This window comes from Pygocentrus nattereri, chromosome 14 (genome assembly GCF_015220715.1).
Source record: "Pygocentrus nattereri isolate fPygNat1 chromosome 14, fPygNat1.pri, whole genome shotgun sequence".
Lineage (NCBI taxonomy): Eukaryota > Metazoa > Chordata > Actinopteri > Characiformes > Serrasalmidae > Pygocentrus > Pygocentrus nattereri.
The window spans coordinates 8134877-8159304 of NC_051224.1; the positions used below are offsets into that span (position 1 = coordinate 8134877).

At 39.0% G+C, this 24428-nt stretch overlaps 1 protein-coding gene across 2 annotated transcripts; it reads right to left on the reverse strand.

Moving 5' to 3' along the window:
- Positions 1-405: 405 nt before the first annotated feature.
- luc7l3 (LUC7-like 3 pre-mRNA splicing factor) lies at positions 406-12544 on the reverse strand. 2 transcript variants are annotated; one of them, XM_017705930.2, is made up of 11 exons: positions 12323-12544; positions 10788-10854; positions 10646-10685; positions 10414-10558; positions 10245-10319; positions 9491-9595; positions 9198-9359; positions 8534-8889; positions 5346-5518; positions 2594-2790; positions 406-926 (listed from the first exon to the last, which is right to left on the reverse strand). In XM_017705930.2, exons 1-10 carry the CDS (start codon positions 12419-12421, stop codon positions 2627-2629), a joined length of 1386 nt encoding a protein of 461 aa, XP_017561419.1. In that variant the 5' UTR covers positions 12422-12544; the 3' UTR covers positions 406-926; positions 2594-2626. The 2 variants fall into 2 exon arrangements, with proteins under 2 accessions (XP_017561419.1, XP_017561417.1); XM_017705928.2 differs by having other exon boundaries at positions 406-2790.
- Between the last annotated feature and the right edge of the window lie 11884 nt (positions 12545-24428).

Consider the following 24428-nt stretch of genomic DNA (forward strand, 5'->3'; position numbering starts at 1 on the left):
AATCAAATAGCTGACAGTAAATTATTGCTGTTTCAACACTGAAGACAAGGTCAAACCCTCATCAGAACATTCATAAACCAAACAGCTATAGAGGCCAACTCGACTTTCTGGAAATGGTGCAAAGCAAATCACATTCACCAGCGGCTTTGAAGAGAAAGACTTTCTCTTTGCAACTGGACACAGCAAGGATTACTAACAAAGCATTTGTTATAGATTACACGAAAGTATCTTACACTGAATCACAATTAGGCAATTAATCATTAAAAATGGCAAGATCTGAAGATAACCAAGTGTTAAACTATGACATTCTTTACTCTGTTTTAATCGTCATTCAGTTAAAACCTAATTTTCCCCAATGATGTGTAACAGTCAATTAACACGACACTTCCCAGGAAATTCATTTTGACTTTTTATTCAAGACAAAATACAGGATTTTAAAAATATGAACAAAATGAAAATCCACTTTTCTAAACTAAAAGTGATCAAACATTTGGGATATAGCTTACAGAGAGGGGAAAAATTATGAAAGCTAAGCGAGAGAGCGCCCAATCAGGGTCCAGAGTCCAAACACTGTACATTATACTCCAAAACTGCTCTTCCAATTCTAAAATGTGAAGTGAGACCCAACTGCACAAAGCAAACATGTCACAGGTACTTTTTATTAAATGCATACTAACAGAAATAAGAATGGACCTTCATGTACTTATAAGCTCATAACAGTTAAGTACGAAGGAACAAAAACATGGTAAAAACAAGGTCCTGTGATACTGCTGGAAAAGGGCAACAGAACCATTTTACATTTATTCCTTTTATTTTATCTTATTTAGGCCACTACATCTGTGGTTCACCTTGTTTTAAGCAGCGGAGTTGACATGTTGAAGATAGGTGGTCTTCAGGTCTTCCTCGTTCAGCTGTCCCAGCTCCCCCTGATGTGCACAAATGGTCAGAGAGAGACAATTAGTGGCTGAAATCCCATTTGCTCACAGCAAAACAAAGTCATTTGCTGCACACAAACATAGGAATAAATAAAAACTCCCTTGTCATTTTCATGGTCACTTAAACAACTTGAGCTAATGGACTAGTACAGAATTAAACACTGAGGTGTGAATCCATTGGTTACTACTTTTTATCCAATTAGACAGTAATTAACACTGCAATGACAATTTTAGCTGAAGGACATTTGTTTTTTGTTTTATCTTCTTCCTGCCTAATTGTTTTTGGCCTTTGTACTTTAGAGAACACCACTTAATGACCATTCAGTTGTACATGTAAAAAGTTTAAGGGAAAGCACACAAACAAAACCTTAGAACTTTAAAAAAAAAATTTGGTTTGACTTTTCCCCCCATAAGAGTAACCCGATTGATATCCTCTCATCCATTTCGTTTTCTTTTCTTTTTTTTTGGAAAAGGATGGGAATAACAGGTGGAGTATGCTGTGATCTCCAAAAAAAAAACAAAAAACAGGTGAATTACCTGTTTATTACAGTGCCAATATTAAACAGGCTCAAATAAGGTTAAAAAGTATTAGTAACAAAGAAAGCATAAATCACACGAAAAATCACATTTCCCAATGATTAGCTCAGGGTATGACATGTGACTTTGGGATATCAACCGGGTTCATCTGTGAAGTCCAACATTTTGCTTCCAACTTGTTTAAAGTGCAGTAGGCATTTGACATTTCAAAACCAACCAAATACAAATTAAAAAAAAAAAAGCCTGAGGATCTTAACAGTAACTGGAGAAAAAAAATAAAAATCAAAAGAAACCAAAAACATCAAGCTCTGAAACACGTTCACAGGCAACAGCATTCAAATGGATGTGGGTAGAGAAAGGAGTACCTTGGGTGAGTACCTGTACAGTTTGACAGTATCCTTGATTTTTAATTTGGCTTTTCATGGGGTCGCTCACAACACCAACGCTGTGTGAGGTATGGAAGTCAGCTGCAATAATTCATTAACCCTACACTTCCATCATCCCAATGCTATCGGCTCTCGACTTTAAGAACAGACTGCATTAAAGTGCAAGGCAAGGAAGCACACATCCATGAAACTGGAGAACAGAATCAATACTGACTGCAGTTTTAATGAATTTATAAAAAGCTCCTCCGTGAACACCTCAAAGACATTACAAATACAGCTAAAACTGCTGTGTGCTTATATATGTGGATGCATACATAGGCACACCATTTTATATGTTCTATGTATCAATTACACAAATATCACAGCATTTTCTTACTGCGAGCATTGAGTTAACAGTTGAGGTTCAGAAATGTGTATAGGTAGAGGCAGGAAATTTAAATAAAAAAATAAAAAAACGTAAATTTGGAAGAGAACTTGTCTAAGAGACAAATGTGTATGACCGATACAAAACAAAGTACCTCCAGGCATGTTTTTCAGGACTACACTGGCTTTTCCCTCTGGGTTTGTGTTTCATTCTACCTTCTTCTGTTTCAGCCTCTAGTCCCATCTTCAGTGCATACTTACGATGCACTATTAAAAAACAGGAAGAAAAATCACAGACATAACTGAAAGAAAAAGGGGGGGAGGGAGAGGGGAGGGGGAAGGAGCCAAGCTGGAGGGGGAGAGTGCACTTACCTGGAGCTGATCTGAGGTCCTATCAGATCAGTTTTAATTGGACTGAGTGTCACCTTCAGAATGGAGGTCTTCAGTGGTGCCGTTCACCTCTGTTTTGGGAGGCTCTACCTCCATGGGCTCGGGCTTCAGGGGCTCGCTGGGCCGCTCGTCACCTGAGCCCTTCCCACTACTTTTCTTCTCTTCTGAGTCCTTATGCTCTGAGGGGACAGTACATCTCTCATTTACAGGAATAGCACAAAACATTTACACACTGCATGACATGGACAAACAACATTACAACTACAGTGAGCACACATGACATGGTTTGTCTTATGAGAAACTTTTCACACTAGACAAGATCTACTGTACCAAAAAAAAAAAAAAAAAGAAGATGTTTGTAGGCATATTGCCATAAGCAGAAATTGTGCAATGCATCATGTCTACTGGTGATGAAATAAGTGAAAATGCAAGGTTTATTTTAAAGACTGAGTCTTTAAATGAGTAACTCCTCTTGGAGAGCTTCTAATCCTCATACAGAATCATACTTATAGCATATATTTCGCGTTTTTTTTCCATTGAAAGCACAGGCTTTCACAGTGCTTCTACAAAAATACATAAACAAAAAAAAAAAAAAAAAAAAAAAAAAACACCTATCAAATATGGTCTACAATGTGGCGATCATATGGTTACTGAACTTGGTTGCACTAACGTAGATAACCATGTTAGGACAAAGTGGTGAGCAAAAATAGACAAATGATGACTATTTAAAATTGCAGCTGTGTCAAGCATTTGTTCCATATCTATGAAAAAAAAAAAAAAAAAAAAGTCAAATATGGTGAGTGACCCGTTAACCTTCTGGCTAAATTAGCACCATCTAACCAAGTTAGCGCTAGGTCTTAGTGCTGGCTTAGCTATTGTATCTTGTGCATAACAAAAAATGTAAGACTTGGGCTGGGTGATAAACCGATAATTATCATAATATAACTTTCCTTGATAGAACTATAAAAATGTCTCAAATAATAGAGCATTCTCACACGTTTAGCAACAGCCCTGGTGGTGTTTTCTACTGCAAGGAAAGCGACAGTTTTTTTTGGTTAGAGAAGGTGGGAGCGATGTGTAAAATGAGTCACCAAATATACTTTTGCAACGTCTGAAACATGGAGTTTCATATATTCCTTGTTTCAGTGGAGCGACCCGTGATCTGTTGTCCTGTGACCAAGTGTGAGTGATGAGATGTGGCATAACTGTACTGACCCAGAGTGAACTCTTCCTCTTTCCTAACAGTCTAATAAGTTTTAGCAGCATTAAATCACGTCTGCTCCTCACAAGTACAGTGCTGTGTTACAGTGCTCAGTCATTTTAGCATTAGCGCATTCCCATGCAATGAAAGTGAAAGAAAGAACTGGTCAATGCAAGTCACAGCCCTGATTTAAATGAAAGTAAACTGAGGATGTGTGGCACTGGAGAGCGGGAGCTGGCTAGCTGGTTTTAACAGCTAGCTAACTTAAACTAGTGCTCCGTCATTCTCATAACAGCGAAATGATGTTACTGTAGGTCAAACAAGACACAAAAGAATCAATATCCATTTAAATGTACCTTAAAGGAGGACTGTCTAGTGTCAGATATATTGCAGTTTACCCCCCAAACTACTATAGAGAAATCCAGATGTCTGCTAACTGGTGTTACACTGAATACTGTGATGCACTCTGATATGGATGATATGTGGTAGGCACAATGGCAGCAAGGCAGTGTGGTCCATCACGGACCTACCGAGCCAGCAATTATTTGCTGTTTGTACCAAGCTGACATTGTTGAGAGCCTAGCCTAACACTAATCTGTTTTCTTAAATTATGAATATTACAAAAAATTGCTGGCATGCTTTCCAGCTGGTAAAAACAGCTGACCAGAAACGTTCTCCCACTATCCCATGATAGATTTGTGAATTGTTTGGCGAGTGTTTGTCAAGTCAATATTTCTTTCAAGTTTGAAGGCCGATTTTCACTCCTGCATGGTTAATTTCTGTTTAAACTATCCTTTACGGTCAGAATGACATTTATCGTGACATGCATCAACATCGGCTGATATGAATTTTGTTTATCATAATATTTTTGGCCATATCGCCTAGCTCTATAAGACTACACATACAGACTAAAGAAGTCCAGCTGCTGTGCAATCAAATCAGGCCCAGTAAACTAGAAAAACCATAAATGACAGTGGTTCAGTGACCACCAACAGACTAACAGCTCCAAGCACCACAGAACACACAAGATTCCAGCTGTCACGCCAACATCGCTCACACAACTTCGGGAAGAATCTTGCCTTCTGATACTCTAACTTTTGTTAGCCAGAATCAAAACTTTTCTGTGGTGAGCAGAACTATTGGCATTATGCTAATGCTAACATCTTCTGTCTACTACTTAATATTCTACAATTGCTGATAAAGTGATGCCTTGATAATTATAGAATGATGTACTGGTCTGGTTTCATTCATGTGGCAACCATGTAAGTGAACTGAACTTATTTTTTATTTATTTTGAAACAATAGAATGAAGTGGCAAAGTACAGACAGAAAGAAAGAACCCATCAGTGTATAGCAACGTTAAGACATTCCACCAAATGTTTCTGCAGCCCCGAGTACTGTTAGCTAACAGTGTTGAGGAAACTGCGTTCTGTGTCAAAATACCACTGGAATGGTTATCCTCCGTACTCAGAAACCTCCTGTCCCACAATGAAAAAGGTGCCTATGTCACAGGATTAGGAGGACTGGTCTTACCTTTGTCTCGGGCAGATCTGTCCTTCTCTTTGTCTCTATCCCTGTCGCGACTACGGCTGCGGTGTCGATGGCTCTTGCGCTCCGAGCTGCGGGACCTCCTCCTCTCTCTGCTGCGGGAACGCCTCTTCCTGTCTGAGCGCTCCCTGCTACGCCTCCTCTCCCGGTCACGGCTCCTGATAAGCAGCAGACAATGTTCTAGTAAACAAGTGTGTTCAAAACACAACTGATGGCAACTACAGTATTAAAAACATTTAAAGTATCCCTCAATGTGAACAATGAAGCCAGAAATCATGCACTGTGACTACTAAAGTCCTGTGCATAACTTCAGGCCGGTCGCTCTAACATCACGTCATGAAGACCCCGAAGTGCTTGCTTCTACACCTTCTCAGACCCCAGTTTCGACATGCAATGGACCCCCTGCAGGGCGCCTACAGGGAGAAAGTGGGAGTGGAGGATGCCATGCAATACTTTTTCCATCGGGCCCAGAACTGGAGCCCCACAAGGGACTGTACTTTCCCCCCATCTCTTTACACTGTACAACTCTGAGACGTGCCAAATGCAGAGGTTTTCGCATGACACTGCCATTGTGGTGTGTGTAAGGGGAGAGCAGGAGGAGTACAAGACCCTGGTGAAGAACTTTGTGGCATGGTGCCATAGGAACAACCTGCTACTGAACACTTCCAAGACCAAGCAGATGGTGGTGGACCTTTGCAGGCCTAGACCACCCACACAGCCAATCTCTACCGAGGGGGTTGAAGTGGAGAGGGTTATGACCTACGGGTATCTCAGACTGCAGGTGGATGATAGGTTTTATTCGTCAGCCAACACAGACATCCTGTACAGGAAGGGGCAAAACCGGCTCTATTTCCTGAGGAGGTTGGTGTCCTTCAACATCTGCAGGAAGCTCCTGCAGATGTTCTATCAGACTGTGGTTGCCAGGTGTCTTGTTTATGCTGTAGTTTGCTGGGGCAGAAGCAAAACAGACAAGATGTGACTGGACAACCTGGTCAGGTGTGTGGGTTCAGTGGCTGGTGTGGAACTATATTCTGTGGCTAAGGGAAGGACATTGAACAAACTGCTCCTCATTATAGAGGATGATGGCCACCCACTCCACACCACCATCATGGACAAGAGGAACACATTTAGTGGCAGGTTACGGTCACAGAGCTGCTCAACCAACAGATTTAAGAGATTTTGTCCCTAGAGCCATGAGGCTCTTCAACTCCTCCCAGTGAGTCCAGAAGAAGAGACGAGAGGGAAGAGGACAGATGAGGACTGAATCTAAATCTCATACTAAATCATGGGTTTATTCCATCTGCACATATGGACACCTTAGTGTACATACTGAACTTTCTGTAACCCCTACTGTGCATCTTGCACATCGACACTGCACACCTAGACACTATTTCAGTATTAATATATGCACATAATTATTCAGTATTGTCATTATATGCTGTTATTACACTGCCTTTTTAATCTCAGGATACAGATCTTATTGTAGATGGTTGTATATTTCTATTTGTATATATGCCTGTAGATACATGTGTATTTATTCTTGTTTTTATATTGTTTCACCCTTATTATTATTATTATTACTGTCCTGTGTTGTGTGACTGCTACTGGCTGCTAAATTTTCTTAGGGATCAATGAAGTATTTACCTATCTATCTGGAATAGGATACATTACTGGAACCTGAGTAACAGGTTCAAGCATGGCTTTACCAAAGCCACTTTTCCACTGAATGGAATTGACTCAACTCATCTCAACTTTTTTGGTTTTCTATTAGGAAAACTTGGTACCCGGTACTGTTTTTGGCATCACCTTTGTCCAAACAAGCTGAGCCAATACCAAAAGGTGACATAGAAAAACTGCAGACTACTGACTGGTCAAAGAAAATTGTTACCATCACCCTAAACACATCTGCTTACGCTAGCTACTAAGTTAGCATAATGTCGACTTTCCTCGATTCAAATGTGTATTTCCACAAGAATATGACTTCTGTCCACTCAAATATTGGACGTAACTAACCTCATCTGAATCAAATCACCTTTTCTTTGCAGGGTAGTTTTACTGGACCAAAATCAGATACATGCATTTATCAAGTATGTGTCCATGACATAGGATAAGATATATTTTGATGTGTTGAATGCTATTTTTTTTTTTAATTTTCACTTTGTACAGTTACATTTATTTGCCAATGCCATGCAGGCTAGTAAACTAGAGAACTGGTTATTTTAGCTCCTTTTCTCCACACTACCAAGAGAAAAAATTACCATTTTGTAAAGAGTATGCAAAAGTTAACATTGGTCAAGTGCACCAGGTTACATTTGGGTGCATTTATTGATCATGTACTAGTGCTTGGTGACTGCATCCTCACCTGGAACAAGATAGGTAGGTAGGTACATAGATAGACAGGGCTGCTTATACCATAATATAAAGGTCTGCTATAACATTGCTACATACTACATACTGCTACATACAGTTGCTGAAAAACTGCACTATAGCAAATAGATCTTTAACAGTGCTAACACTGACCAAAGCTATATAATAGATAATCGCATTTAATGATTCTGTGAATTCAACAGAATATTTCAATCTTGTAGCGTGTTAATCTCATTGGATGAAAAACACCTTCAAGAGCAGCCTTTGTCAACCGGGTTGGCATCTGGCTTCATCAGGAGTGGTGTCAAAAAAAAAAACTTAACACTGCTAAGGTAATAAAAAGAATAATGATAAAAATAATTAAAAAGCAATAGCTGTGCAACTTGCATGAGGTGGCTAACAATCTGATTACAAAATCAGGTAACTCTGAACCTAAGCCAAGCTTCATCATCCAGTGATAGATCAGCAGCAAAATGTATATGCACGTGTGGTATAGTGGGCTTTTGCATGTGTGTATATTGGTTGTCAAAGGGATGCAGAGTGCATTTAATTTTTTTATTACATTTAAGACTGGAGTAACAAGAATGACCCATGACAGGATTGAAAAAGGTTGAGAAATGCTGTTGATACTTAAAGAATCAAGATATTTTCGTACTTGACCCATAACATCTGGGTCTCTGCACTGGTAACTCCTTGAAGAGGAGAAGCCAGTGTAACACAGCCATAAGCTGATCCAGTTTAAAATTTCTAATCATTCATAACAGAGACACTTACTGAAAGCTTGACCTGGGCTGGAGCATACATACCTGCTACGCTTCCTCTCCCGTTCCTTGCTTCTGCTTCTCCTCCTGTCCCGTGAGCGGCTCCTGCGACGATCTGATGCCCTGCTGGAGTGGCGGCTGTGGGAGTGGCTTCGCCTGCTGCGTCTCTCTCGCTCCCGCTCTCTGTCCCTGTCACGTTCCCGTTCACGCTCTCGTTCTCTCTCTCGCTCTTTCTCCCGCTCCTTTTCCCTCTCTCTCTCCCGCTCCTTTTCTCGCTGCTCTTCTTCCTCCTTGCGCTTCTTCTCTCGCTCCTCTCTCTCACGCTCCCTGTCTTCCCTCTCTCTCTCCCTCTTATTCCGGTCCTCTTTTTCCGGGTCCTCTGAGCGCCGTCGAAGTTTCTCCTGCAGAATTTCAGCAAATACATTTTTGTATTGGAGCTGCTCGCCCAAAATATCTAAACAGCTTGCCAACAAGACATTAAAAGCGGCTTTGACCAATAAGTATGCTACAAAGATTTAACAAAGAAAAAAACATCAGAAATATTCTGGAACACATTTTGTGAAGGTCAAGGGAATGTCATCACACCAAAAATAACTGCAGTAACGCAATTTAAAAAAAAAATTCATGAATTTCATGAATTAGGATTCCCAAAAACTAACTCCCAATCAACTTTTACATTAAAGCATACATAAACATGTTGCACACTCACCTTGAGCTCCTCCACAGTTGATTTGATTTTAGCATAGCCCATATGCTGCTTGCCCATTAGATGGTCATCCACTCTGGACTGAGCGTCACCAACGATGAGGAAAGCACCACAAACTTCACAAACCTCCATCTGCTTCTCCTGAGCAGCAAAGCTCTCAATTGTCTGAAAATTCCAAGAAACAATTTAGAGTCCAAACTTCCCCCCATCTAAAACTAACGTTCATCCAAGACTCCACAGAAGGAAATAAATATGAAATGTATTAAAACACTACAGTTAACAGATTTATAACTCACAGAAGGTGTTGAGCTGAGCTGCTCCCTCTCTTCCTTTAGCTGCTCCACCAGCTTCATCATGCCTTGTGCTTCCTCTACACGGCCCTCTGAGCCCAGTTCTTCAATCTGGAAACAAACACACATTTTAAAAAATGTAAATCTTATTACAACCACATCAACATTCAATCCATTTCTTGCGCAATAGTCATATGAAAGATCACATTGAACAGTTGGAAATACTGACAATGCAATTTATTGTGATGGCTCTCAATTTACATGGTTTAACAAAATATTTCCAGACAGACAACAGCTACAAAGAGTAAGAGTCTATTAAGAGTCTAATTTATATGTTCAAAATAGTTCCCAACTCTGGTCCTGAAGAACTCCTGCACTGCATATTTTAGTGCTAACCTTGCTCTAATATACCTGCTCACATTTGGGATCACCTCACTGCACTTCTTTAACAAGCAGCATTCATCTCCCTTTCTTGTTTCTAAGACATACCTGTAACATGAGGGTCATAAAAACTTCTGATTTGGAGCTGCTCAGTGTTAAACCTGACTAACACCAAAAGTTTTTCCATTTTTCATTAGAGTGGCTTTGATGTTTTGGCTGCTTTAACATGTTGCAGGCTAATTATGTTACTGGCTTATTATGCTAACTTAAGCAAAGCTGTCACAGCCCTGTTGTGCAGCCAACACACTTAGTAAACATGGGCGCTATAGGGCCAATATTCAAGTGCACTATTGCATCTCTATACACAACAAAACCATACCTGGACGACAAGTTCTTCAATCTTCTTTGTGAGCACCTGGGCCTTTTCCTCATTCTTCCCAGATGGGCCAGGTCCCTGTAAGTCACAAGATTCCTGTCAATTTAACCAAATGCGATTAAGACTGACTGCAAAAGTAGTAAATGCTACTTTCACATGCATGTTCACATACTCCAGAGTTCTGCTGGGCCTGTGATAGCGCCAGTCTGGCATGGCCTCTCCGGATCCTGCGCTCCACCTCAGCCAGAAGACTCTGAAGGTACCTCAGGAAGTCCCTCTCATACCCTTCCTTCATGAAACGGGAGCTTTTCTCATACCTGCCCCACACAAACATGCTATTTCAAACTCTGGACAACACTGTCTGTACAACAAAACAGGCTGTAGTTTAAATGGATTTTGCTTACATTTTTCTGAGATTTTCATCATGAATCTTTTCACAAGGACCTAGGAAAAGAAAAAGTTTCATCATTATGATTTCAGACACATGAAGGACAAACTGCTGAATCTTAAAATAATTCTAAAAAACCACATGAAACATGTTCATACCCAAGTCAGAGCGTGTGTTAGTGAACAATTCAGCTGGGCAAAATCCACAGAGATAATACTTGCAGACCTGTGATAAAAAGGCCGAAAAAAGAAAGACGAGGGATCAAATCTAGAACAAAGCAGCCATTCCTTACAATAAACAGATTACGTTCATAGCGCTTTGTGAGCATAGGCCAAACATACCATTTAATTGCAAAAAAACCTTTTTCAACTGACAATGTGACAGGGAAAACTTTCCTCTTCTATTACTGTGGCTATGAAGTCTTTTCAAAATTTCAGAATAATCGCTGAGATATAAGCAAGTTATTCATAGCAGTCAGATGTGAAATTGTACACTATAGAGGAAACGAGCAATTCAGCTTTCTTTACAGCAGTGGACATAGAAACCAGTGTTGTGATATCTACAAACATTTTATTTATTAAACAATACGCCCAGTGATCCTACACGTCTTCTGAGCTTTAACATGTCCTGTTGGAAATGGTAATAGTGGTACTACGGGGAAAAAAATCGTTGGGCACTATTTTTGCCTTACAGCGACCTGCAGAGCTCACTCCACCATGAACAGCATCTCAGGCATAAGGCAGTGCAGCCATAAACCTTTCAGGCACTAACTTTCTTTGAAGTAGCTTTGAGAGGCATTAAACGCTTCAGTCGTCTGGTTCCTATCACCACCACTGGAAACAACTATGATTCGCAAAGTTTCTCCAGAACGGCGCATTTCACATCAAACCAATGATTTCGGCGAGCACTTTACATCTATAGCTACAACTTCTGGAAACTGCCGTGCGTATCAGGTCAAGCTTATGAAACAGAGGCCGAACATCTGATCACGTTAGCGTTACGTTAAGTTACCCTACAATCCTAAAAGTGCCTCGCAGCCTGTTTTGACTTGGCCAGTAAGCACCTGGGCACAGAACGCTGAATACCGTAAAGGACCCCATCTATATTTAGTTAGGGGGACGGGAACATATTAAGCTACCTTTAGGCCACAGCATTAGCCAAGTCGCTGCAGCAAAAAAAAAAAAAAACACCGCCCACCGCGAAGAAGCTCAGAGCACTTGTTAGTTACTAGCTAGCTAAAGGTCGCACCTGCTTAAAGAATACAATTCAACAGCACGGAGACGTTTGTTAGAGCTCACACACGAGAGTAATGCAGCTCGGTGTTGGGTACAGGCTTGGAAATTAATCTGGTTGATGATGCCTAGGCTGTCTAGTTAGCTAGCTAGCGAACTACCTGCCCCAAACTGTCTAATAACGTTAGCAGGCTAATGCTAGTTTAGCTACACATTGACTCGTGTGGCGCGCATTGCAGCGCCGTAGTACAACATACCCTTACATCACACACGCTAATTTGACGTCGATTATGTTAGTTCGGTTGATCTCGCAACATCTGAGCCGAACATAAATACTTCAAGAAAATAAGCAACGCCGCTTTTCGTCAGTTACTGGTTTAAGCTAAAACTCCGCCAAGCATAACTGTTATTAGCTCGCTCGCTAAGCTAACGTTAGCTGCTCGTTATCTGCAGTGACTCACAGTCTCGTCGTCCCAGCGGACGTTACAGCGCTTCTCATCGGGAGCCAAGTTTCTATCTCGGCCCATTAACTCGTCGAGGAGCTGGGCGGCGGACAGCATTGTGCCTCCGAGTTGTTCACGACAAATTACAACAGTTTAGTTTTACTCATTTACAAAAAAAAAATGCGTCCGACGCTTTCGGGATTCCGCTGCAACTACAAAATGGCAGCGGTTCTCCTCGCAACGAGGCGCTGGAAAAAAAAAAAACTAGCTAAGGAGAGAACAAAGGCCTTTCAGGTGCGCCGCCTGCTGGTTAGGAGTGAAACTGCCGTAGCGCAGAATGACGCCTTCAAACTACAATGGCAGACAAAGAGAACTGCTCGTCTCTTTCACCTTATTTCGGTTTTGTCTCTACGTAGTGTACTTCAAACCGTGAGGGGAAAAAAGAGCTCACTCATATCACGTTAAATTCCTCTTCAGTGGTTGCGGATCTGGAATCCTAACTACTAACTTACATTACTGTTCATTTCCATCTCATATCACTGTTTTAATTGTTGCCTGGGTTCGATTCCCTGACCGGGCAACCTTTGTCCCCTGTGTCTGAGTGGGTTTCCACGCAGTCAGGAGAACTGGACTTGCTAAATTATACTCTTTATATTGGAAGTCAATACATATTTTACAGTGAGCTTTAATTAATGGTTAAAATGATTTCAGATTTCTTACAAGTTAGAAATGAAAAAAAGGAATAAATTGAGAACTTTTCATCCTGTTTTCCACCCAATGACCATGGGGATAGGCTCCAGCATCCCCCCGTGACCCTGAGGGTGAAGCAGCTTAGAAAATGAGGCTTAGTGTGTGTGTGTGTGTGTGTGTGTGTGTGTGTGTGTGTGTGTGTGTGTGTGTGTGTGAACTTTTCAAATTTGAGGTGGGAAAATAGAAAAGTTAGCTAAGATCTAACTCATCTATCTCAGAAGAATTCAGATTCTTAAAATGAGGAAAAAACTTTGAAATTGGCCAATTTGCAAATTACGTTTGATGATCTTTACAGAAAGAAAGCAGAAGATGTATTTATCAGATCAAGGTCGAGATGGCTAGAAGCAGGAGAACACAACCCACAATATTCTTCAAATCTGAAAACTGTCATTTTAATAAAAAACTGTATTAGCAAATGAAATATTAATGGTGACCACAGATGACCATCAATTAACTTCCAACCACTACAGTGAAGCAAAGTATATGTTTATTAATAATGATTTTAAGATACTTGCTCTAATAAGTGCTAAAAGAATTAAGACTGTAGAATAAATTTATTATAAAAGTAAAACCTGGCTTTATGAGAAATGGGCAAATAAAACAAGAAAATTATGCTGCATATTTTAGACTATTTGGAGCTTTTTAATGACAATGGATTCATTTTATTCTTAGATTTTTATAAAGCATTTCACTCTGTGGAGCACCAATTCATTTTGAATTCATTTTCTAATTTTAGTTTTGAAACTTATTTTTCTCAGACTGTTAAAACACTTTAAAACAATGGCAACACTTCTTAGAAATTGATGGGTGGTACATCTACTAATGTATCTAAAGAAATCACACAGGGCTCCCCAGCTTCTTCTGGTAGTGATCAAGCTGCCCAGCTTCTCCATACCTTCTTCCGATAGTGATCAAGCTGCCCAGCTTCTCCATACCTTCTTCTGATAGTGATCAAGCTACCCAGCTTCTCCATACCTTCTGATAGTGATCAAGCTACCCAGCTTCTCCATACCTTCTTCTGATAGTGATAAAGCTGCCCAGCTTCTCCATACCTTCTTACGATAGTGATCAAGCTGCCCAGCTTCTCCATACCTTCTTCCGATAGTGATCAAGCTGCCCAGCTTCTCCATACCTTCTTCTGATAGTGATCAAGCTACCCAGCTTCTCCATACCTTCTTCCGATAGTGATCAAGCTGCCCAGCTTCTCCATACCTTCTTCTGATAGTGATCAAGCTACCCAGCTTCTCCATACCTTCTGATAGTGATCAAGCTACCCAGCTTCTCCATGCCTTCTTCTGATAGTGATCAAGCTGCCCAGCTTCTCCATACCTTCTGATAGTGATCAAGCTACCCAGCTTCTCCATGCCTTCTTCTGATAGTGATCAAGCTACCCAGCTTCTCCATGCCTTCTTCTGATAGTGATCAAGCTGCCCAGCTTCTCCATACCTTCTTACGATAGTGATCAAGCTACTCAGCTTCTCCATACCTTCTTCTGATAGTGATCAAACTGCCCAGATTCTGTTCTGTTATTACTACTGAATTAATTATAATTAATTATAACACAACTTGCTGATGATACACTCTCCCTATAAAATGAACAGATTCCAGTTGCTATTGAAGTAATTAATTAATTTTCCAGGGCATCTGGTCTATTTCTGAATTTAAGTGAAAGTGAAGTATAAGTATTAACCCCATTATTCAAAAACTCAAAAGAAATTAAACCAATGGCTTCAACAATAAGAGGCAGAGCTTTAATCACAATAGCAGAGTGAATTCCATGTTTATTATATGCAGCAATGTCTCTATATCTTGATAGTAAAGTAAGCAAAGTAATTGCTCAAATGATCTTTATCTTCTTTGGAAAAACAAGACACATTACATTAAAAAATAACAATAATTGTGAACTCATGAAAAATGCTAGCTTAACTCTTTGGATTTTTCTTCACTGAATAATTCCTTTGAAATGAACTGTATAAGACAGCTCTTCAGGATCCATCTGGAATATTATACCTCTCCATATCTTGTGTAGCCTGGATGATCTGAAGTTTTTTCTTAATTTTTAATTACAGCATTGATAAAATACCTGTTTAATGCATGCATCTCCTTGCCAGGCCTTTTTAGCATAGAGTACATGTGTAAATTTTCACCACATACCACACTTTATATAAAACATTAACAATACAAGCATATGTAGCATATATCAAGCATAATACAAGCACATATCTCATACAAGCATAAATATATCTTTTTGGAATATTGTTTCCATAACAATTTCATACTAGTTGATCGATTTTTTTAATTCTGATGGTTTTCTTTTCACTCATGAGGCATTTTTGACTCAGTACAACCCAGTTATTCATGTCTTTCAGAAAGCAGCCTATAACATTCAGAAGTTTTCCAGAAGTTTAACATCCTCAGTTAAAGATAAAATGAGAGAAAGTCCTTTTTTGTTTTTTTTTCACCTTGATCTTTTTATAGTTTTATGCCAGTTTTTACCAAAGATGCCAATAATTATAGTGCTTAACAGTGAGCCAGTTATTGCAATGAACATACAAAAAATAATACTTTATGCTTTCTGCATTCTGTCATATTACCAGCTGATGGAGTCCTTAGCTGGAGAATCTCTTTGCTCCTTTCACTTTACCCTCATTCTTTCAGAGAGCTGTGCTTCTTGCACCTGTCATACAGTTCCTGTGTAAGACAAACAGGGGAACCCATATCAGAGGTCAGCAGTGTTACGATTTGCCAACTTGTTCTCAAATTGGCTAATGATACAATACTTCCATGTTGTATTTTTGCTTAATAATCTCTAAACCATGGTTGTACTGGTCACCATCATCACCCTGCAGCAGATTTTCTGAAGGAGAGATTCCAATTCTGAAAGAAAGATGCAGAAGTGCTTCATTATAGCAAGGTCAGGAAGCAGTTTTAACCGGGTGTGTCCACCGTATTTAAGATCAGGAAAAAGGATAATTACAAAAAAGGTATACTCTACACAATATTTGTTCAGGTGTACAGTATCATCATAATCTGTTTCATTCTGGATGAAATTATAATCATTTCAATGCACAGATTACAATGAAACTAAGCTAAGGCTGTTGAAATCTACCCAGACTAAAATTTATTTACATCTTAAATTGGGATGTTATTGTCCTTTGTTGTGTTGTTAAGTTGTGTTGTCATGTCAACGTTTTGTGTCTGTGGAGCTTACTTGTTTACTTTATGCACTGTTTTGTGAAACTGTTCCTTTAAATGTGCCTTACAGAGGTTTTGGCCACCAGGTGGTACCACTGATCAGTTGAGGGTCATGCATTTTAAGTCATACATTCACTACCTCTGCTGAAAGAAGGAGTAAAGAGAGGCTGTTTTCTGTCCAGTGCTTGCATGAATGCTGGCAGTAGATGAAGCTGTGCAGATCAGTATCCATTCCATTTTTATTCTTTTTTCGGTGCATCTTTTCTTCCAATGGGCAAAAAAGTGGCCAACTTTAACAGCACTTTTCTTCATAGCAGAGCTTTACTAGAGTTTATGGAACCTACAGATCATCTTATAATGATTTCAAAAAAGTATCAAAACAGATCAAAACAAATATGCACTGTTAAAACAGCCCCCGGTTTCTTCTGGGGGTCTTTCATTTGCTATTTTTCAAGCAAGTTACAGACAATGATCAGTAGGGGCCATTGCGCTAGGCAAAGGTAGGCAGCTGCCTACAGCCCCAGTGAGCCAAGGGCCACATGAAAATACATATTAGACATACTGTATATGTTGATGTTAAATAACCTAATCTGAATCATAAATACACATTTAAAAATAGTTGTTATTTGCTATTTTATTATTGTTTTATTGCAGTAATCAACTCAACATTTTGGAAAGGAGATTTGTCTGTGTAATTTCTGGGTGTTGAGAGGGATAGTCAAAAAAATCATCCAAGCACAGCAGAGAAATGCAAAAAGCTATACTATCAACTGTTAAAGCTAACTTTTTTTATTTCAGTCAAAACAGAGACCTGCACAGACTCAGCAATACACAATGCTAGTGTTTATGAATGCTAGTGTTTAACTCCATTGTTGATGTAATTCCTCCAAAAGGAAACATACGTTATTATTTTCTTCTCCCAAAATGTCCAGCAGTGACCTTGAGATGTTTAAAAACTCCAGAAGCGCTGCTGTGTCTGATCCACTCACACCAGCACAACATACTAACACATCACCACCACGTCAGTGTCACTTCGCTAAATAATCCACCAAATACATATGCGTCTGCTGTTTTTTAATAAAATGTCTACTTTGTGAATCAAACCATCTGTGCAGCAAATAATTAGAACTCTTTAGAATCAAATGTCAAAAACGGAATCAAATCTTAACCTCAGAATTGAAAATCATATAAATCCTGAAAACACATATTGTTACACCCCTACTTAATAACCGTGAAAACTGAAACACCCACAGGCATCTAATGAGGAGCATTTTCTCTTCCAGAATGCCTCTCAGCTCTGCCAGAAAGTTTTGGCTGTTACAATTGTTTGCCTTTGAGGTGCATTATGTGTGTAATATATGTAAACAAAATGCTCGTGCCCAGACAACGCTGTGTGTTCATGGTTGTGTTTGTGTGAGAGTAGTGCCATCGCCTGTCAATGCAAACACTGCTGCCTGCAGTCCAGCATTACCCAAAGCCCTGAGCACAGGCCAATCTCTGTTCTGCACAAGGCCGAAGCAGCGAACGTCACATTTCTCTCGTCTCGCTGCTGCGCAGGCTCATGCAAGTGCCTTGCCTTCAGAATCTGAATCAGGATCTTTTATTCACCAAGTACAGACTGAACTGTAGACTGAATTTATCCTGGTGCAAGTGTCATTTTAATTCAGTAATTCAGTGTACACATTGTATTTGGTGAAAAAAAGAATGTGATAAAAACACAATACAAAACAAATAATATAAACTAGAAAGAACATAAACAGTGTTGGGTACAATTACCTCAAAATAGTGCTGTTGCAATTACTCAATTAAACTTGATTAAATAAATCACTAAAAATGAACCTTCTTGATGAATCTGCAATAATTAATTGGCTGTTTACATGACAATAATGCATCATTCATATTTCACATTTCTGTGCATTATTTTTATACATATTTAACATTTTCTACAGTCATGTGTCATGTGTGTCAAGTTTGGGTACCATTGGCAAACCTATATTTATACTTAAACATAAAATGTTAAATGTGCCAGAACTTTTACACGGACCATGTTTTAGCCCCCCAGTATGTTAAATTCAGCAGATAAACAATAATTGTGCAGAAGTGTGTGATCTGTAGAGGTTGTATACTTATTTTCACTTCGGTAGTCAACAAAAAAGAAATTTGATCTGGGTGCCCAAACTTTTGTTGTTGTTTGGTAGAATCCTTTTTTTTCTGATGACTCAATTAATCTTAAGCATTATTAATACAATAAAATTGATAATGACACCCCTCACGAACATGGAAGTTGCAGTAAAGTAAAAGTATTGCATAAAAATGTTGCATTTTGGAAATAGTAACTGTCACTCTTTATCTTGACAATCTGTTGAATCCACTGTAGAAGCTCAGTCAATCTCGGTTCATTTAACCCTTAACCTGAACCTGAACTTCAACTTGAACTTCAACCTAGACCCTAAACCTAATCCATAGCCTAACTGTAATTGTTGAAATGCTAATCGTTGAGCACCCCTGGTCAAATTATATGTTTTGTTGATTTTCCATGTGAAAATAAGTCATTCTTTCTACAAATGTTTGTGCAGAATTACTATTTATAATTACTATTTATATGCTTAACATATTGAAAAAAAAACATAAAAGGTATACTAACTTTTGCACAGGCCATATTTTAAGTTTTATCTTTTTCCCATTATGTCTCTGTCTTCACAATGATGCGTCCCCTCTGCCCTTCATCTTAAATCAGCTTTTGGCAGATCTCATCACAACAAAAAAACTGTTTTGAAACTTTGACTCCAATTTGGTCCTCCTTTAAAACAGTATTGAATAATGTTATCAATATATTGCCTCGTTCAATTGCACTATGGCTCATATTAGTAATGCTAAAAAACAAACAAACAAACACAAACAAACAAAAAAAAAAGGCCTGGGCAGAGAGTAAGTTATCCATAGACTATTATGCCCTCTCTCTCACTGGTAGAGCTCTTAATAATCCACTATTATTATTATTATTATTATTAGTAGTAGTAGTAGTAGTAGTAATATTGTTCTTGTTATTGCAGCTTAAGGAGGTAATATTTTATATGTGTTTAGTAGACGTTAAAATGTGTGGAAGTATGTTCTCTGTCAAGGGTGTGTTAACTGATTTTCATCTAGAAAATTAATAAAACATAATTTGACTGGGGTTTCCAAACTTTTGCATGCAATTTTATGTACAGTTAAACATATAGATAAATCAGGTTCATTTTCAATACTGCTTATGCACAACTGATAGCAGAAATATTGTATAAGAACAATGTACTCTTGCTCTTCTTCTCCTTATACCACCTGCCATTGTCTCCTGTGTCACGTATTTGAACCCTAGTGTGTGCTGGGAGTCCTGCTAGACAGCGAAGAGCAGAGCAGAGGCAGACTTGTGGCTGCAGTCAGCAGAGGAACAAAAGCAGAGGAAGATGAGAGGAGATAGGGATGAGCTGGCTGAGGTGGCTCTGGCACACAAGGACTGGCTGGTGGGTGCTGGCTGGGTGAGCATAGGCCATACTCTGACTGTCTCAGCCAAATTAATCTTTCCATTGCCCTCTCTCACTCACACAAATGCTAAAACAAGAGAAACATGCAATTACACTATTGCACATTAGGGTGCCAAACAATGCTTTGGAGCAATGCCCTACTGTACATTGAAATTGCCTTTGCCCTCTTGCTGGTTTTGCTTTTATATATTTAAACAAATCATATTATTAGACAGAGGGAACCTTATCAAACACAAGTTACATTTTTAGAATGATTATTTCATCTATTTAATGAGCAAAGACATGTAGATCTTATTTCATGACTTTCAGCAGCAACCATCATACACTATACTGCCAAAAGTATTCACTCACCCATCCAAATTATTGAATTCAGGTTTTCCAATCACATCCATGCAGACTGCTTTTAGAAACATTAGTGAAAGAATGGGGCTCTCAAGAGCTCAGTGAATTCCAGTGTGGTACCATGATAGGATGCCACCTGTGCAACAAGTCCAGTCGTGAAATTTCCTCACTACTAAACATTCCAAAGTCACCGTTCAGTGATATTGTAACAAAGTGGAAGCGATTGGGAATGACAGCAACTCAGCGACGACGTGGTAGGACACGTAAAATGACAGAGCGGGGTCAGCGAATGCTGAGGCGCATAGTGCTCAGAGGTCGCCAAATTTCTGCACAGTCAATCGCTACAGACTTCCACCTCCAAACTTCATGTGGCCTTCAGATTAGCTGAAGAGCAGTGTAGAGAGCTTCATGGCATGGGTTTCCATGGCTGAGCAGCTGCATCCAAGACTTACATCACCAAGTGCAATGCCAATCGTGGAATGCAGTGGTGTAAAGTGCCACCACTGGACTCTAAAGCAGTGGAGACGTGTTCTCTGGAGTGATGAATCACACTTCTCCATCTGGCAATCTGATGGACGAGTCTGGGTTTTGGCAGTTGCCTCCCCTCAGGTGGAGGGGGGATTATGGTGTGGGGTTGTTTTTCAGGAGTTGGGCTCAGCCCCTTAGTTCCAGTGAAAGGAACTCTTAATGCTTCAGCAGACCAAGAGATTTTGGACAATTTCATGCTTCCAACTTTGTGGGAACAGTTTGGGGATGACTCCTTCCTGTTCTAACATGACTGTGCACCAGTGCACAAAGCAAGGTCTATAAAGACATGGATGAGTGAGTATGGTGTGGAAGAACTTGACTGGCCTGCACAGAGTCCTGACCTCAACTTGATAGAACATCTTTGGGATGAATTAGAGTGGAGACCAGGTGGAATGGAGCCAGTCCTTCTCATCCAACATCAGTGTCTGACCTCACAAATGTGCTTCTGGAAGAATGGTCAAAAATTCCCATAAACACATTCCTAACCCTTGCGGAAAGCCCTCCCAGAAGAGTTTAAGCTGTTATAGCTATAACGGTTGGGCTGACACCATATTAAACTATGTGAATTAAGAATGGGATCTCACTCAAGCGAATACTTTTGGTAATATAGTGTATAGTTTGATATCAGCTTTTCACATTACTGTGGAGGAATTTGAGCCCACTTGTCTTTGGTGAACTGCTTCAATACAGATACATTGGAAGGTTTTTTTGCACATGAACTGCAATTGAAACTGCAATTTTTGCACAAATCTGGGATATAAACTATAAACAGATGGTGTCTTTTCGGTGATCTGCTCTGCAAAAATTATTTTTATAAAATAATACAAGGTGCATCAAAGATTATTGGCTTTCAGCAGTAAATTGTAAGCATTTAGTGATATATGTATGATCATAAAACACATTTTCAGTTCATTTGAGGGGAGCTTTTACAAAATAAATAAATAAATAAATAAAATAAACATTTAGTGAATTACTGAATACAATTTGGTCATGTAAATTCAAATGGAAAAACCAAAATATGCCCCGGAGAAAAAGAGGATAAACAGTGCTTTATTGACTGATATAGTTGCCGATTCTCAGTTATCACACATCTTAAACTCATTTAAACAACAGAAACGCAGCCGTAAATAACATATCATAGCCCTAAGGGATGACCTGTTATGTTGTAACATATTCTTCTCATGCTAAAGATTCATTTTAGATTAACTTTATATATTTTTGAATTACTTACTATGGTAGTGTTTTGTTATTAAATTCAATAGTTCAGCCTGTGTTGCTGTCATATAGTCAAACAGAGAGTGCCTTATATTGAGTTGTCCAGTGTCACAGTTGTCTAAGGCTTAGTCCCACAATTGGGAGCTTTCAGCAGCTGAATTGCAGGTTTGAATCCTGGTGGTGCTGTCACCATAAAAGGTGTTAATGATCATGTTAGACTAACCATACAAATACAAAGTGACCAAGGAGTCAACTAATCACATTTTAATTTTTAATACATGGGAAATTTGTGAAAAAAAAAGTCACTCTAGGCCTTCTAGGACGAGAATCGTCACTGACTATGAATTCAAGTGGTAGCCTAATCAGTGAGTTGTTAGAAATGCAAAACAGCAGATGTGGCTCTGTAGCAGACTCTACTGAAAGAGACACTGTGAAACAGCTGCAAGGTATAACAACCAAATAACTCTGTCACAAGCTTCAAGTTCAATTGCATTGATTTCAAACACTGCAAATCTAAGCAAGAAGGCCAACATGTTGCAATGGTGGGCAACATTCTCCAATGTCTTGCTTAAGTCTTTTAGAAAATTACATATTAAGGCTGCTGTTTTGCTGAAAAAATTGATTGTGTTTTTCAGAGTTTCAAAGAACTGAATTTCGCTTACTCTACCTTATAAGCACAAAGCTGAACTTTAAAAGAGTGCAGAGCACTATGCAGGAGAGATAAAGCTCAATAATGTGGAGGTCTCCCCTATTGAAAAGACTGTGAAAAGAAGTGAAGCTGATTCAAGGCATCGTTCATTCACTTCAATCTTATTTCAAAATAAATAAGACTCTGAAAAGGGCAGAACAGTCACTTGTCCTTCGCATGTGAGTGGGAAGTGTGCAATGCACTGGGTTTTTACCTACGCATAAAGAACAGAAAGTCCTACATTTTGTTGGAGATACATACAGTATAATATCCATCTGTACTTGAATCTACATTCTTCCCGCATTAACATACATACTATGTGTATACTCACAATCCACTTTATTAGAAACACCTACTTTATACTTGCACTCAGTGGCCTCCACTGGCCAACAATAAAACTGTCTGTTGTCATGCACAATTTGTCAGCTACCCCATTCATCAGGAACCTTATTGACCAGATATTATTTGGATATTTTGGTAGTTGCATTCTCATTATCATCAGAACACTCTCAACACAGCAGTGACATGGTGTTGAGTGTGGCACTGGTGTGAGTGTATCAGGAACAACAGTGTTGCTTTACATGTGTCACTGTTAAGTCATGAGTGATCCCCAACCCAAATATATTCACCAAAAAGCAGCTCTGTGTGTTTGTAATAAAAAGACATAAAAGTAATAAAAGTCAGAGACCACCTTTTATCTATCTAATTTCAAGTCATAACAGCCATTAAGTACGAACAATAATATTTCTAAAGAGGTTAAATGTAATATAATCCAACTCCATATGGAAGGAGAAAGCAAAAGGAAAGGAAAATAAGTGTAAAAAGCAGGAGTTAAAAGAGAAAAGAGTCACAAAAGACCTGGTAAACCACAAAAAAAAACTGTCAACATCAGATAAACAGCACTTAAACCTTTCATCTCTGAGAGATACAAGAAAATCAAACTCTAAAAGACCCAGATCATTAAATGTGTCTGGGATTGCTAGGACTGTCAGAAGCAGAAAATGCAACCAACCTCTGGCTGAACTTTGGAGGTGTCAAAAAATATGCCATCAGATTGTTTTGAAAAAAAAAAAAAAACTAAGCAAGTCTCCAGAAAAGAAGGGAAGTTGTGATAAAGGCAAAGTGAGGACACACTGAAAAAATTGTAATTAGCTGTATAATTTTCTGTTAAATATGTTTTCTGCCTTTTCCTGATTTGACTTTAAATTAAATAACTGAAGGTTAGTCTCTGTCTTTAGCACAGTACTGTACATATAGCTGTTGTCAGAAGAAAACCTTATATCTCTATTTTTGTCTATTTTTCCATTTTTGACATAATTTGAAAATGCCTGTTGCCCTTTACATTGTGTGTAAATTTCATGATGAATGGACCAGAATAAATGGCCCAAAATTACTTGGAAAAGTGTGGTTCCATTAACTTACATTAAAAGTAAAGTGTGTGTTTTTCCTTCTCCTGTAAAGTTCTCATTTTGGATATATGAGGTTTTGTTCTGACAGCAGCGATATATAAAAATAAACATAATTATTCATGTTATTCTTCTGATTAGTCCAATCAATCAAATGGAATCATGATAAAAAATATGGTAAATTTTATCATCATGCATGGGAACATAAGAAAGTGATTTTGTTGCTTTACTTAATTCAAATGAACCTGCTTGAATTCATAATAGGGAAGTGGCCGCTGTAGTCTGAAATGCATAATGCTGCTGTCGGAACAAAACCTCGTATCTCCAAAATAATAACTTTACAGGAGAAGGAAAAAACATGCATTACTTTTAATGTAAATCATTGGAACCAGAGGTTTTTCAAACACATTTTGAGCCATTTTTTTGGTCCGTTCATCATTAAATTTACATGCAATGTAAAGGGCAACAGATATTTTCTA

Excerpts from the sequence above, each read along its gene's own strand:
- luc7l3 (XM_017705930.2), bottom strand. The coding sequence starts at position 12,421 with ATGCTGTCCGCCGCCCAGCTCCTCGACGAGTTAATGGGCCGAGATAGA. Across the intron at positions 9,360-9,490 it reads AGCTCAGCTCAACACCTTCT|ACAATTGAGAGCTTTGCTGC; the intron begins GTGAGTTATAAA and ends TGGAATTTTCAG. Across the intron at positions 5,519-8,533 it reads CGGGAGAGGAAGCGTAGCAG|GAGCCGTGACCGGGAGAGGA; the intron begins GTATGTATGCTC and ends GCTGCTTATCAG.